At 45.5% G+C, this 15,846-nt stretch overlaps 1 protein-coding gene across 2 annotated transcripts in view; it reads left to right on the top strand.

Moving 5' to 3' along the window:
* Nucleotides 1-2,480: 2,480 nt before the first annotated feature.
* The window catches only part of COMMD7 (COMM domain containing 7), a 314,702-nt gene continuing 301,336 nt past the window's right edge, over nt 2,481-15,846 (top strand). The window contains exon 1 of one of the 2 annotated variants that reach the window (XM_069651023.1): nt 2,481-2,696. In XM_069651023.1, coding sequence (XP_069507124.1) covers nt 2,613-2,696 — 84 coding nt within the window. In that variant the 5' untranslated portion in view covers nt 2,481-2,612. The remainder of the gene's footprint in view (nt 2,697-15,846) is intronic. The other variant, XM_069651022.1, reaches the window with a different exon arrangement.

Raw genomic sequence — 15,846 nt, 5'->3', positions numbered from 1 at the left:
ATAAAAAGGATCTGAGCCCAGCTGAGGGGGATCCAGTGTGAAGAGTGAATCACCTGAATTGAGTACTTGTAAGAGGAAAGGTATTTTCATTTGTTTTGGTACATCAGGCCCTCTGAATCAAGAGACTTTGATAAGTAAAGAGACTTGGGCACAGAAGGCCCTGATGCTGGTACTTGAACTGTATCCTCATGCCGAAGAAGCCAGAAAGTGTGCTATGCTCCAGTGAACCACCTTGTCCCATGCTGAAAACATGGGGATGGGAGGCCAACAGCCTGAACATCCCGACATATCATTTTTGTGAACACTTTTCTTTTTCATAAACACTACCCCACACTATTTATATTTAGAGGTAAGGATTGGTAATTGTTTTTTTTTGTATAAACCCTTTTATTTTGATGAGACTCCACTAGGACTGCATTATCATTATTTGATGGTGGTAGCTTGCTCCCATCTGTAGATTTAGGATTAGATATGTTTTTATCACACCCTTGTTGAAGTTCATTAAACGCCCTTGAACTGTGGTCCATTGTGTCTGTCTTACTGTTGATACAATGCCTTCCTTACAGAGGGGATGTGTGGGGGATAGGTTGGGACGGGCATTGTGCGATAAATTCCAATGTCCATCCATGTCCAGGCTAAGCAGGCATGATATGTGGTATTAGTGGCTAGAGAGGCATTTTGGTGCAGCCAGTATAGTCATTTCTTAGTTCGGCTTGATTTTTTTAACTGGCCATCTCTGATAGAGCAGTCCTGCTAAGTGTAATTGCCTGGCTGGACTGGCCTTAGGGTGCTGCCAGTCTAGCCGTTTCTTACTGCAGCATTGTGTATTTTTCTCGGTATCTATGATAAAATAACCATAAGTGTTATTGCTTCGAATGGCATTTTGGTGAAACCAGTCTAAGCATGTCTAAATGTGGCCTGGCATGCTTTACTGTAATATGTTATTACGTGTCTAGACTAGTCTACATTGTGCAGCCAGTTGTACATGTTTTCATTGTGGCATGGTATTTTTAATAGCAAAGCATTATATTAAAGCATTAATGTCTCTGTGCACTGTTGGTGACTTGCATGTATTGGACTTTTGGATTGGTGTTACCCTACAAAACAATTGCAGACGCTCAGGTCTTTTAGCCAATTATTCTAAGAAAGTGTGCTGTATAATGCATTAAAACACATATTTATATCGTTCTCCAAGTGCTGTGTGCGGCATACCCCTGCAGCATCACGTTTTTGCGTATTGTGCAAGCATGGTGATCTAGGCCAGCCCAGAGCATGGCGTGTCCCGTGATTTGTTGCAGAGTTGGGGGTGGGCCCTCAGCATGGCTCCCAGGGGGGCCCCCAAAGTTTGTGTTACGCCACTGGTAAGCAACAAGCCATGCATCTGTTATGCATTTAGAGATTCACACATACAATCCTTTTATCACAGACTTGTTTATCCAATTTAGAGAACTCTGATCACTGTTATAGTCCTGAAATGCTCTGTGATTCAATGGAAAGCATACAGAAACCCTCATTGGTGCTATTTGTCCCCTTTCCCACACTCATGGAGGTATTTTGAAAGAGTCTGTCCATCTTGGAATGATAATCTTCCATCAGAAAATAATTCATATGGTTAATATAGTATTGCCCCTTGCAAAATAGAAGTGAAGTGGCACGAACAGAAGACCTGCAGCACAGGGCCAGTGGGCCATCAGACTCTGGTGGGCTGGTCACACCAGTGTGGCAGGACAGTTTGAAACTGCATTCAGGCAAGAACTTGCCTAAGAGCAGGTGACAGATAAACCATTTACTTCAGAAGCAACAGCTTTGTTTTCACATTAGAATTTTTCTGTAAAGTAATTGCTTTACAATGTAATGAAACCTGCTTCATTTATAAAGTAATTATTTATTCATATCGAGCAGGGATTTTGTTGCACAACACAGAGGTGTAGTTTGGGGCTGAAGCTGGCAAGTTGGCTAGAAACTGCCCTGCCAGTCACTTAACTGGTTTGTAAATTGGTACATTTGTTCTAGTCAACTGCTGTCGTTGGCGTCTTTCAGTTGGAAATGTGCCCGCCATCACACATAGAAAGGATTTTTACCGATAACAAAGGACATGATTTGCGACTGCAGCCGAACGAAGCCCTGGGCTACAACGTGTGTGTGTGTGTGTGTGTGTGTGCTTTACCAGGCCTTGACATGGAAAATGGTGGGTGGAGCACTGATGATTCTATGTTTGTCTCCCCTTTCTTGACTGTTTAAACTAGAGTTAAGTACTTTAAAATGAAAATAGACTGCTGTTATGAGAGTTTCATGCTTGTGTTACACATTAATTTATGCATGCAGTACAGGAAAAAACATTTCGTTTTGAAAGCATTTACGTACAAACTAGCCCACAAATCCTCAACCAGCACACTGCAGTCATTTCCCGCACACATGGATAGTAGCCCAATGGTACGAGAAATAGCCGAATCTGGCAACCCTTGCGAGAGAGCAAGGAAGAAGGAACCGAGGCGGGAGAGGGAGGAGCAGGAAACAGTGCTCGTAAGGGGGGCGGCTCCTACTCTTGCTGGAGAGGAGACGAGGCGGACGAACCCGGAAAAGAACGGTGTGCTGCCCGGTTCTACCCAGACATGGTCCATCTGAACTTCACCAGGGACCCGGTGCCCGAGTCCGTGAACACCGACATGCAGAACCTGAACTTGCTCACCGGGGAGGTGAGCCAGGAAGGAGGGGTCGAGGGTGGGGCGGTGATGTTCACAGGAACAAGAAGCGACTAGGCAACCCGAGACGGTATAGTCGCCGGGAATTAGTGAGACCTGACTGTGGAACGAGTAGGACGCATGGATTAGTCAAAACAAGAACCGTTACAGGCCATAAATACAGACGATGGACTACAATTTGGAAAGGGCAGTACACTAGACATAGGACTACAATAACAACACCAAACAAAAAACGTGTGACACCAGACTCCCTTAGTCATGTGTATAGCACAGATCACTAGATAGATAGTTTCAATGATTGTAAATGTAGATGCTGATATATTATTTTCCTTTTGGTTATGATTTGATTGTAATTGTTGAAAGTAAAATAAAAAAAAATAGAATGATAGGTGTGATGTATCTGCGTTTTCTCTCTTTCGGGGAGATGTTGGCCATTGTATACCTCGTGTTATGGTAATCTTAGAGTTGCTACTGTCAGGGGTGTTAACTTTTCATCTACAGGAGGGGGTGGCTGATCTTTATGGCTCAACCTTTGATCCAGGTGATGTCATGGGAATCATCACATGTGTCTGTGGGCCACGCACTGGCTATGTACTGCTTTATTGAGTGGATGGAAGGTTTTTAATGACTCCTAACTAGAGTTGCTCATGGCAACCTTGCATACATACCACATATTGGTGGCAGTTTGCAACTGGCTGATCCCCATCTGTAATGGGGAAGACTGACTGAGAAATTCTGGCATGGAAGGCTGCCCATAGCAATACTACTAGTGTTCATGATTAATGGCCAATCCCCCTCACTAATGTGAGTAGGGGGTTTAGATTCTATTAAAGACAAGGAGGCGAGTATTATGCATTACAATCTTTACTCTGAAACCACAGCAGCAAAGAAAAAAACTTTTACAAAACAAAAAGTTTCAACAACAGCACAAACAGAACAGATGATAATACAATCCAGCGAAGCTCTCGGATCCCGCACTCTCCGCATTTTGTCAACAGAACATCTCAGCCCGAAGCTGTAAGGACAACAAACAAAGAAGGGTGGGTGGATGGGAACAACAACAAACCAAAAATCTTGAAACATCTGTACATAGGAGCGCTATGTTATGTTATGTTTATTTAATTTATATATCGCTTTAAGCCAAAGTGCTTTACAATATAACAGGAACAAAAGTGAGAGAAGCATATTTACCAATACAAACAGGCCATTAGGTCAAATGAACAGGTCAAATGCCCTATCATATCCTATCAAGGGTGGGTGGGTGGGACAATAATGGCCTCCTTGTCTTTAATAGTATCTAAACCCCCTACTCAACGCCATTCTATGGCGAGACAGGAGGCTCCTATTATGCATGTGTGAAGCCCTTGCATCATATTAATTACCACCTGATCATACAATAGTGACAAAACAATAAAACGAGAAGAAATGTTTTCAACGTTTATATTTTACCAATCAATTGATTGCACAATTTTTCTCTATAGGCTAAGAGCACCCCAGGAACCGTCCTAGAAGGCATAGCAGTCTTAACTGGAAAGAACGAGGAAGATGTGTCAACTCCAGCATAGGAATAGTCGGAAAAGAAAAAGCAATAGGAGTGCTAAGCTTCTCTGTGTTCAACACAAAAACAATTAACACTTGATGTCAAACCATCTTCTGGTAAGCCTAGACATACCACATTGTCACTCCGGGTAATAGTGTTGGCAGACAAATCTTCATTAGAAGGTCCCAAGGGGAGAAAAGGGACACTTTAGTAACATGTCATAGGACAAAAACCTAGCTTATGTGGAACCTAAGCGCGAATAGACTTGAGGGCCCTCAGCACCCATAAGTGTGTACCTCGATGAACTGCCCTTAATGACACATTTGCCCTTAGTCAAATGTAACACCTGAAAATCAGCAAACCTTCCGAAACCAATATACAGAAATGTATTACGTCTTCTGGATGCAGAAGCAGGATGGAAGAGGTGAGCCGCGCACCTGAACCCCAGCAATTAGTTGCTGATAGTAACCTTACTAGGACTAGACCAACCAGGGAACAAAGATGACAAAAGAGATATTCCTGTGAAATCTTTGAAAAACACCAGGGAGAGCTAAAAGCACCAAGCCATAAATCCGAGACACTTAAGGACCAGTTGGCGGGAAGTCAGAGAGAACCTCAGGAGGAGAGATAGAAAGAATAGTCACCCAATGCAATCCCAACATGAGCCCTTGAACAAGTACTCTGCTATCACTAGAGGGATTATTACTTAAACTTTCTCCATAAGAGACAGAACTTGCAAAGAGAAAGCTTGACCTCTAAGCCGTTAAACAAAGTTGTTTACTGGAGGAGGACTAACCTCCGACTGCGAAACATCTGAACTTAACCTGGCACCCCCAACACACTATGCTGTCATCTTACACCAGACAACCCCCAGAGGGAATAAAAAAGAGAGATACTATCTACCATGCCAGCAGCGAAGCAATTCAATCACTAACAAAGTTTCTCCCAGCCATCGAGCAATCGCACTGACAAAGTCTTTCAGGAATGATAATGCCGAGGCGTTGTAACACCCTGCGATAGAGAGGGATGCAAAGCCTGGAGTCCACCTTGAAGTACAGAAATTGAGCACCTTACATTGTTCTAATAAGAACTCCTGCACTTATAACCAAACCCCTAACACTGAAGAAAGGGACCCCACTAACTCTACAGGAGGTTGGAAACTGAAAGAACTTGACCAAACAAGCATATTATCCGGACCTCTAAGAAGTCGGGATGAGCCAGCATAAACTCTGCTAACCTAGTGAAATACCAGTATTTGTCAACTAGAACAAGCAAAGAGACATGAAGCAAAATATCCAGTGTGAGTTCTGCACTGGCCATGAACGAGAAAAAAACATCAGGTGTTCCCCCTCAGAGGTATAACTTCATTAAGCAAACCCTCAAAAAAAAAGGGGGGCAGATTCAGGGTTCCTGAGATAATTATCATGCACAGCAACTGAAAAACTGTGAAGGGATAGATGGAACACCGTCCCTTCAAAACTGGGGTGTGGACCTCTGCATGCATGAAAGTGCAAGCCAGACTGGCTTCCCCAGGGAAAAGGGTCACCTTACAAACTGCAACGAGAAACAAACTCACCTGAGGGCAAAAAAGTCTGGGCTTAAACTCCTCAAACAGAGGAGAGATTGTATACACCGCTAGATGTATTAGCGGGAAAAGAAAAGCCTTGGGAAGCAAGGCTGTAGGGGCGGTCTTTATAAAGCTACCTTTTTGGTGATGCTTCACCTTCACGCTCGCAATGTTTTACAAACACTGTATGGGGCTAAACCAGGATTGCTCAAGATTGTCTTATTTACAAGACCAAAGAGTTGCTTTTGCCCCCGCAAAGATCTCAATACTGGCTTTGTTGAATGCCAAGTGAAAGAAAACATGCCGTTCATAAGAATAGAGGAATTGGTGTTGTCGAGCAGGCAGACCCCGTCTGTACCTCAAGCCCTGCAGTCCTTGCTTGTTAAAAGGGAAAATGTGAGTTAATTCCCTCTTCAGCCAGCTCAGAAACTAGGAAATCGACTGGACCTATCATAACCATCTTTCCAGTCCACATGTACCCCTTTCTTAGGGTCTTTCCCTTTCCTGAGCAAAGAAAGGATACCAGGACTGTTTTATTCAAAGAGAAAAAAGGGTACAGGTCTAGGATTTTTTAAAACGCTTTATTAAGGCGAGAAGAGTAGAAAAAAGAACCCCCTGACCTCTTCTTGGGGAGGAGAAAACCTAAGGAAGTGACGGACTGAGTTGTCCTGTAAACAACTAACCTATGGGAACAAACGCTCTTTTCTTTGAAGTACTGAATAAATAATAATAAATACATAATCAGTAAAAAATATAATAATCAATATAAAGTAATCCTTTCCTAGGAAAACGGGATTACGCCCGACAGGGATCTGAACCCCTATAAAAAGCTGATGCTTATTGAGCCATTCAGGCTACTGCCAACAGGAAAAAACTTTAATGTGCTTTACACAGTTTAAAATATTGTTTAGGAGAGCAATACACTGCCTCAAATACTCACCCTAACAGGGTGTGGCAACCAGCAGTACATGAGGGGCAACCCGTGGTAGAACACAGGCCAAGCCTGCCACCAAGCAGGTTATGGCACACCTACAGTGAAGGTAATCACCAATGCCATATGCAGCACACAAGCAAAGTTGCAGAGTTTAAGCGAGGAATACACTGAGCAAGTGCACCTCAAACTGCTTCAACTGAGCAGGGTGTGGCAACCAGCAGTACACGAGGGGAAACCTCGCAATGGAACTCAGTCAAAGCCTGAAACCGAGCAGGTTATCGCACACGTACACGGAAGGTAATGACCTATGACATATGCAGCACCAACTTAAGCGAGGAATACACTGAGCAAGTGCACCTCAAACTGCTTCACCCGAGCAGGGTGTGGCAACCAGCAGTACACGAGGGGAACCTCACGTTAGAACTCAGGCAAAGCCTGAAACCGAGCAGGTTATGGCACACCTACAGTGAAGGTAATCCTCAATGCCATATGCCGCACACAAGCAAAGTTGCAGAGTTTAAGCGAGGAATACACTGAGCAAGTGCACCTTAAACTGCTCACCCGAGCAGGGTGGCAACCAGCAGCACACAAGGGGGGACCTCGCACTAGACCGCAGGCAATGCCTGTCACCGAGCAGGTTATGGCACACTTACCGTGAAGATAACAACCTATGCCATATGCAGCAACCAAACAAAGCTGCCAACTTTAAGCGAGGAATACACTGAGCAAGTGCACCTCAACTGCTCACTCTAGCAGGATGTGGCAACCAGCAGAGGGGGCAACCTCGCACCAGGACACAGGCAAAACCTGCCATCGACCTAACCATTTACAGCACTTCAACAAAACTGCAGCTGGGGGGTCAAAGCTTGCGCTGGGGGTCAAACTTTGACCTAACAAACACACAGTCTATCAGTATACATTCTTTCTTTCTGGCACTAAAGGTAAGGAAATGTTATTGTGTCACCAGAGATACAAAATTATAAACATTTAGACAAAAGTACATTTTTTAATATTAATATGTTCGCGCCTAAGGAGTATCCCGGATTCAAACCTTTTGTTGTTCTGCGTGGGCTTGCTTCCAAGACCAGCAGGTTGCCCTTCTGCTATAATCCTTCTGAAGAGGTTATGAACCAACAAAATCCCCATTAGGAAATTCATGCTCCACTGAGCCAAAAGGTGACACTCAATCAAAATACATCCATTTTAAAATATAATTATTTCAAATATAATTAATTAAAATATCTAATCTTAAAATATATGTTCTAAAAAATATATAAAAATAAATAAATATGCACTGTATTTGGCAGGAAGCAAACCCGGGTCTTCCTGCATGGAAGACATGCAGCTCTTCCTTGGGCTATCCTGCCTCTGAACTGAAGCAGAGGCTTTTGTTACAAACATAGGGTCATAGAGGACAGGCCAAGCCCAAAAGCCTGCAGCACCTGGAATCCCCAGGCGACTGTAAATCCCCCAAGGGGCACAAATTCAAACAAGAGACCCGTGCGCGCCGGGTCTCAAGCAACAGCTTCTTTCTGACCGGCGCACAACGGGAGCCTAAAGGGCGTCACGCCCAATAAACCACTGCACCTGGAATTCCCAGGCGTAACGAAAGAGGGCACAGTCTGATCAACAATGCTCGCGCACGCTGGGAGAGAAGCTGGGTTCAAATGACCTTCAAATACATTTTACATGCGCTTAAAACATCGAAGTTTACAAGAGCGAGTGACCATGTTTGCCACTCTTCATTTCCCACTGAAACGTGAGATATAGACGTAATAAATATTTTTTGCTAACATTCTAAAAGGCACATAAATAAAACCAACGGCCGCACGCAGCTTCCCAGATACAATGTATCAAGCATAAAACTTCCTTTATGATAAAGGTAACTTAACACATATTTACAATATATATACATTATTTAACTCTTAAAGCCTACTAGTGACAAACATGCAAGACACAACTGAAAAGAGTGACTTAGCTGTGGTGTCAGCAGCAAAGAAAGAGGAGTTGGTTTTGGATTAAAGGACTTATATAGAAGGGGGTCTCTGCTCATTGGTCTCCTGCGGGGCCTGACCTGTCCTCCATGATGGATTGGGGAGTTCCCCCTTACAGTGACATTGAACTCTGTTTTGTTCTGTTGTTGAAACTTTTTGTTTTGTAACCGTTTTTTTCTTTGCTGCTGTGGTTTCAGAGTAAAGATTGTAATGTGTAATAGGAGCCTCCTGTCTTGCCATAGAATTTAAATACTTACATCCATTCCTTTTCTAGTGCAGTAAGACATCCCAAATGTACAGATGTTTGCTTTACAAAATCCAGTTGTATTGTACTTGTCATTTATACATTTATTTATTTCTACCGTGCTGGAGCCCGCAGGCATCGGGGCACCACATGTACATGCAGGATCACATTATACAAACAAGTCACAGGACAACATGAATCTACGGATTTTCAGGTGGGTTTTGGCTTAGATTAAGGGAGTTATCTAAACAAGTGGGTCTTGAATTTCTTTCGGAAGGTACTGTATGAGAGCTCTAGTCTTATTTGTGGTGCGTGGTTATTCCATAAGGTCGCACCTTTGGTGTGAAAAGCTTTGCCGAGTCCATTGGTTTTCCTGAAAATGGTGGTTACGAGGTTGCCCTGGGCTTTGGACCTGAGTGCCCATCTCGGTACATAGGTAACCAGTTTCTTCTTGTAGTATGCTGGGGCTTTCCCATGGACGCACCTATGGACTAGCGTCAGGGTTTTGAACTGAATTCTATCTTCGATAATAAGCCAGTGTAGATTTCCTCTATCTTCACTGATGTGTTCTGTTTTCCTTTTTCCTTTGATGATTCTCACAGCCCTATTTTACATTTTTTGACATTTTGCAATGTGCCTTTTGTTTGCTCCTAGTAGCAGGGCATTGCCGTAATCCAACCTGGACAATATGGTGGCTCTTGCTATTGTAGCTCCATTTTCCTCGCTTAGGTAGAGGCGTATTCTGTGTAGGAGTCTCAGGTAATATGAGCAATTCTTAGTCAGTTGCATGACCTGGGACTCTGCGCTCAGTGATGCTTCCATGTGCATCCCCAGAGTTTTGACTTTGTTCACAACTTTTCTTTGTGACTCATTGATGTTGAAACACTTGTATTGATGGTTCAGTCTTGCTCTAGCTGCATAGTCCCAAAAATCATTAATTCTGTCTTTTTGGCATTGAGACAAAGCCAGTTGTTGGTCATCCATTTTATAGTTTTTTTACATTGACATTGTCTTGGGTGTAGTCATTGCTTAGTTAGATGACCAGTTGGGTGTCATCGGCGTGATTGGTGAAAAGAACGCGGATTTCCTCCAGGATCATACAAAGAAACCTGATATACAAGTTAAAAAGAAGTGGTGACAGACTGGCTTCTTGCGATACACCGCAGCACACTTTTTCTGCAAAAAAGAAGTTATCCCCCCCCAGTGGACCTTTGACTCCCTGTCCGAGAGAAAGGAGGGTATCCAGTCAATTGTCTCTTTGGAACAGTTTGCTCCTCTCTCTAATGCATGTCTGAGTTAGCTGTGGTCCAGTAGGTCAAAGGCTGCGCTAAGATCTAATAGTATTAGGAGCCCTGTTTTTCCATTCTCCACTATGTTTAGCATGTGGGATTGGAGATCTAGCATTGCCGTCTCGGTACTATGTGCCTCCTGGAAACCTGTTGTTGGCTCTGAAGGACCTCATTAGTTTGGACGAATGCCTGAAGTTGGTTTGTGGCGATTTTGTCTAATACCTTTAGTAGAGAGTTACAGTTGGTGATGGGTCTTAGATTACCCGGATCACTTTGGTCTAATTCCGTTTTTTTGGGGCTAAACTGCCTTTTTTACCATTTACACCTCAACCTTTTTTTTAATGCCAAATCCAGGCCTGCTGGCTGTACTCTACCGCCTGTACCGTGACTGTACTTCGGAAATACAATCCTAGATGTTTTAAATTACCTGTCCTATACCATATGTTAATTTTGACTGTATTTAAAAATCAAACTGCGTTAAATACACTAATATGCTCCTCACTACCTATCTGTGAATTTCATATCGAAGTGCTCTTCAAACACTGTTATGCCATTTCTAGGCCTCCTTTTATCATATCATTCTTGGTTGCTTTTACTAGCTGCGCCTCCCATTCCTGTGCAATGTGTGCCCCCCCTCCCCGCTGCCTGTTGTAACCTAGGACTTTTCCCTCTTACTCTGTGCTTTTTTCCTGTTTTCATTTGCTGTTGATTGCATTTACTGTTTTAATTTGCTTCATTGACTTGTCCTCCCTGATTGCTGCTAGACTGCCTGGTGAGTTCGGTGTGTATTGTACATTCCCCTTTTCTGCTCTCTGGCGCCCATTCAACTAGGGTGCTCTCAAATTTCTCCCTTCACCTTTCCTACCCCTTCCTACTCCTTCAAAGTCCGGAAGGAAAACATTTAAAAACACACTCTTGGTCGCCAACATTTGTTTACCCATTGCTGGCACCTATGTCAACACTTCTGCAGACAGACTATAACTGACATCCACTTTAATGTCCCTACTCCCGACCTACGGACTCCCCATATGGTTTCTATCCTCTCCCCTTTTTCCACATCACCCATTAATGGGGATGGGAAGTGCTCTTGGCACACTTCTCATCATCCAGGTGCATCATTAATGTATATCAGAATGGCACTATCATGGCCCAGGGCTCTCAGCCCAACTTCCTCCTCCTTGACATGCGTCTTCCCCTCTCTCCTTAACTTCCTCACTACTCCTGCCATTCCCCTTTTTGCCACCCCCGGGCCTCCTTGCCCCCATGGATGTACCCCGCCTCTGAAGACATTTAAAGGTGGCAACCTGCTCCACCTCGCTACCCTCAATTATTGCTCTGCTGTCAAACATTCCTTTCACATCTGTCATCGCCTTGAAGACTTTGACATCCTCGCTCACACTGAGGCGTGGTTCAGTAACAGCTCTGTCACTGCTTTTGACACTCTCCTTCCTGAGGGCTACAAGATACACTCCAAACCCATGCCTAATCGATCTGGAGGCGTAGTGGCTCTTGTCTTACCTGAGTAGGTACCTGCGCCTGTCATACCCACTCAATCCTACTCCTCCTTTGAATCCCTTGTTTGTAAGCTCTGCATCTCACTCTTGCTACCATCTACAGGACCCCAGGGCTGACCTCCCTATTCCTCTCAGAGTGGGCCAACTTCGCCTCTTCTCTTCTGACCTCTACCTCTAAGCTCCTTTTCCGTGACAACTTCAATATTCATCTAGGCTCTCCTGATGTAGCCACTCTACCCTTCTGCAACTCTGTCCCTCACCATTCTTCCCTGTGGTCCAACACACATCCTGGATGCACTCATCACTGCTGATATCTCCCTCTCTACCCCTCTCTCTGGTCTGACCATGCTCTCCTCTCCTCCCATCTTGAGCTCCCCAGCTCCTTCACTGCCAGTCTCTTACTCCGTCATTCGACCGATGAAGCAAGTGTCCGTAGCTGCTTTTGCTGCAGCCTTGATTCCTCCTCCCACTCCTTCTATCAACTCCCACACTAACTCTTCCCTTGCTAACCTTCACCTCTCCATTTCCAACACTCTTTATATCCTTGCCCCTGCTATGAGGAACTGCATGAAGCCCGCCTCCAAGTGCTATAGCTGGCAGTACTCTGACCTGGCCTTGCTTAAAGGCTAGTGCAATAGCTGGCATGACTCCGACCTAGCCTCGCTTAAACGCAAGTGCAAAGTCGCTGAAAGAAAATGGTTGGCTTCTAGCATATCCTTTGACAAACTGGCCTGGCGCCTGCTCCAAAGACAATACAGACTCTCTATCCGCTCCTAGAAATGGACCCACGTTTAAGCATCTCTGGGCCACAAACAACACGGCTGACCTTTTCAAAATCTGCAAGGAACTCGCCAATCATACTTCTGTCTCTAATTCTCCTCTTCCTTCCCAGGCCCTTTGTACGGCCTGGACCACTAACTTCGCTACCAACACTCAGGACATCCTTTCCTCTCTCTCTCTTCTATCCCCCCTGTACCCAGGCTTCCTTTGGACCCTCTCTGTCCTTACTCCTCCTCCATATCCATAGCGCTGGATGAGGTCACCAAGAAAGTCTGCTCTATGAAAGTCTCATCCAAACAAGGGCTCACTTGTTCCTCTAGAACTTTCAAGGACAACATTGCCTCTCTCGCTTTATCCTTGGCTCAGTTCTGTAACCATTCTTTTGCTACTGGCACCTTTCCATCACCCTTCAAGCACTCCCTTGTGCACCCCTCCTAAAAAAAGCAGTCTGCAGACCCTACCTGCCCGGCTAACTACTGCCCTATCTCCATTACCCCTTTATTGGGCAAACTCTTAGAGAAGCTGGTCATATCCCAACCAACCCATCACACTGCATCTATTATGTGTCTCCATGACCAGCAGTCTTGCTTCAGAGCAGCCGGAGGCACGTAAACTGCTCTCCTGAACCCCCTTGATGACCTGCCCTCAAACCACGATTCCAGCACCCCCTAGGCTTTGTGATACCCTAGGCATCACTGACCAGGAACTGGATTGGCTGACCTCCTCCCCTTTGAACAGGCCCTCTCAAGTTCAACTGGGCCCATTCCTCTCCTCTAGCACATTCTCCATCTGTGGTGTCCCTCAAGGCTCTATCCTCTCGCTGTGGCTCTTCAACATTTACCTTGCCCCTCTCACCCACCTGATCTCCACCTTCTCTCCTAATTTTCAATGCTATGCTGATGACATACAGTCTTCGTTTAAGCTTCCCTCCTCTTCCTCTCTCATTCCCGACTGTCTGACTGCTATCCAGGCATGGTATGCTTCTCACAATCTCTTCCTTAATTCCACTAAGACTGAGATCCTTTTCATTGGGACTCTGCCCCCTCCCCTCCCTACTCTCTGGCTGGCCAGTTGAACCCCCTCCCCTAACCCTCTTGTGAGGCAAAAAACCTGGGTGTCATCTTTGACTCCTCTCTCTCTCCTTCTCACCTCACATCGCTGACCTTGTCAAGAAATCTCACTTTCAGCTTCACCTTCTCAGAGACATTCTCCCTTTCCTCACCTATCCCCAGAAACTCAATGGGGCTCATTACGAGTCTGGCGGTAACCATGCCGGTACTACCGGCAGATTGCTGCCGGACCCGTAATGAATTATCAGCGCCTGACTTACCGGTAACACCGGGGGATTACAATCCCGGCGTTCTGGAAAGTCAGGCACTGGTAAATTGTTAGTCCCCATTCCCATAATAGGAGTGGGAACCACGGAAGCACCACCACCGTTAATAACGGTGCTGGTGCTTCCGTGAAAAAATCTACGGGTGGGTGCCGTCCGCCCGGCAGGTCTGAACTGCCTGGCGGGATGGCACCGGCCCACAGAGTTGTAATATGCCGGTCCGGAAACAACGGTGCTAGTAACCTTACTGGTACCATTGTTTTCGGACCGGCAGGCTCTGAATGAGCCTCTTCCTTAATCTGTCACTTTCCTCCCTCCGCCCTCTTCAACTAATTCAGAATAGGACTGCAAGACATATCCTTGGCCCCCAGCTCAGGGACTGCATCTCACCTGCCCTAACATCTCTTTACTGGCTCTCGGTGGCTGCACAGATCAAATTCAAGACCCTCAGCATCATCCATGAGGCTTTCTGGTGCCTGGGACCACACTACATCTAACTCTCTCTCCCTAAATACCTGCCTGATAGAAATCCTAGGTCTTCTAACTCTCTGCAAATCAGATGCTTCTCTAAGCAGAGAGTGGGTGGTAGATCTCTTTGTTCGACAGGTGCCTTCCTCTGGAACGGCCTTCCTGCCCCTCTCTGCCTTGAGCCGGATATCCTTAAATTCTGGAAGCTTCTCAAGACCTTCCTTTTCTCCTCCTTCCTTCCCCCTACCCTGCTAGTTCCACCTGTCTCTGTCTGGTGGCCTGTATCCCTCATGAGCCTTACTGGGGCAGGCCTTCCTTCAATCAGTCTCCCTCTTACCCCTTACTAGCACTTGCCCTCTTTCACTCTTCCCCGACTAGCCTACTAAGTTTGGGCCACCCACTTACATTAGTTAACCCCTATCCCCTTCCTGAGTATTTGCCATCCTGGGCCTCCCTTAGCACTTGCCCAGCCCCTTAAGCCCCCTCACGCCTTGCACTACACCCTCCTCCCCTCTCACTCACTTCCTATTACTGCACTTGCACTATCCGAATGTCACAAGGCCTAGTGGGACCGTTTACTGTTATTTCTCCCCTGTACCCCCCTTGTCTTGTAGCACCTGGAAACACTTTTTGATGTATAGGCGCCATACATATGCTCAATAAATAAATATTATAGTCTCAATGCGCTGTTAGTGGGAACGCCCTCAGAGGACCAAAGTCCAGAGTGTTGGAGCTCATGGAGTAAGATTACAATGCGTGTGTTCATTTGGCCAAATAAGACTTAGCACGGCTGGCCAGTCTCCGGTAGAGAACAACCCATGCTGTCAGGCATGTGGATGGGTGCTGAGAGGAGTCGGGAGATGGCGTGATTACTAGAGACTCGCTAAGTGTTTAGCATGCCCGAATTGGTCATAGGTCTACACTGCATTCTGATGTCAGAGGTGTTGAGGAATAGTCAGGTATAAGTAGGTTCTTGCGGCTGCGATAAAAAGGTTAGCAACAGTGTATGCTCCAACTATTTGCAGTGAGAGGAGCACAGGTACTTCCAGGTTCTTCTTGGCGGATAGCGTGGCAAGTCTACCCAGATATTGAGCGCTTACTGAACCTTTTCAGTTGTTACTTTTCCCATGGGTGGCCCATCCTATAGTTCATACACGTGTACTACCTTCCCATCCCGATTCCTTCCAGAGCTATTCCGGGGCTGGTTCTTGATTGCCCTGCTGGAGTATTGCACGGGGGACCCCCACCTGGCCTGCTGGTGGGAGACATGGCCATGGCACACGTCCTCACTATGATAATTCCCTGCAGTGCATCCCAATCTGTCCTATTGCGATGGTGGTGATTTTATCACATCACTGTGACTCTACCACTGCAAGTGTGATTTGCCTGTTTTCTTGTACATGCCAGGTGCATTGACTCATCAATCCTGTGACATTTCATATATGAAGGGATATGATTCAGCTAGTGGAGCTTGTGGGAAA

Source organism: Ambystoma mexicanum, chromosome 3p, assembly GCF_040938575.1.
Source record: "Ambystoma mexicanum isolate Mex_15411 chromosome 3p, UKY_AmexF1_1, whole genome shotgun sequence".
Classification (NCBI taxonomy): Eukaryota; Metazoa; Chordata; class Amphibia; order Caudata; family Ambystomatidae; genus Ambystoma; species Ambystoma mexicanum.
The sequence above is the reverse complement of the archived record's forward strand: the minus strand, read 5'-3'. Positions and strand labels throughout refer to the sequence as shown.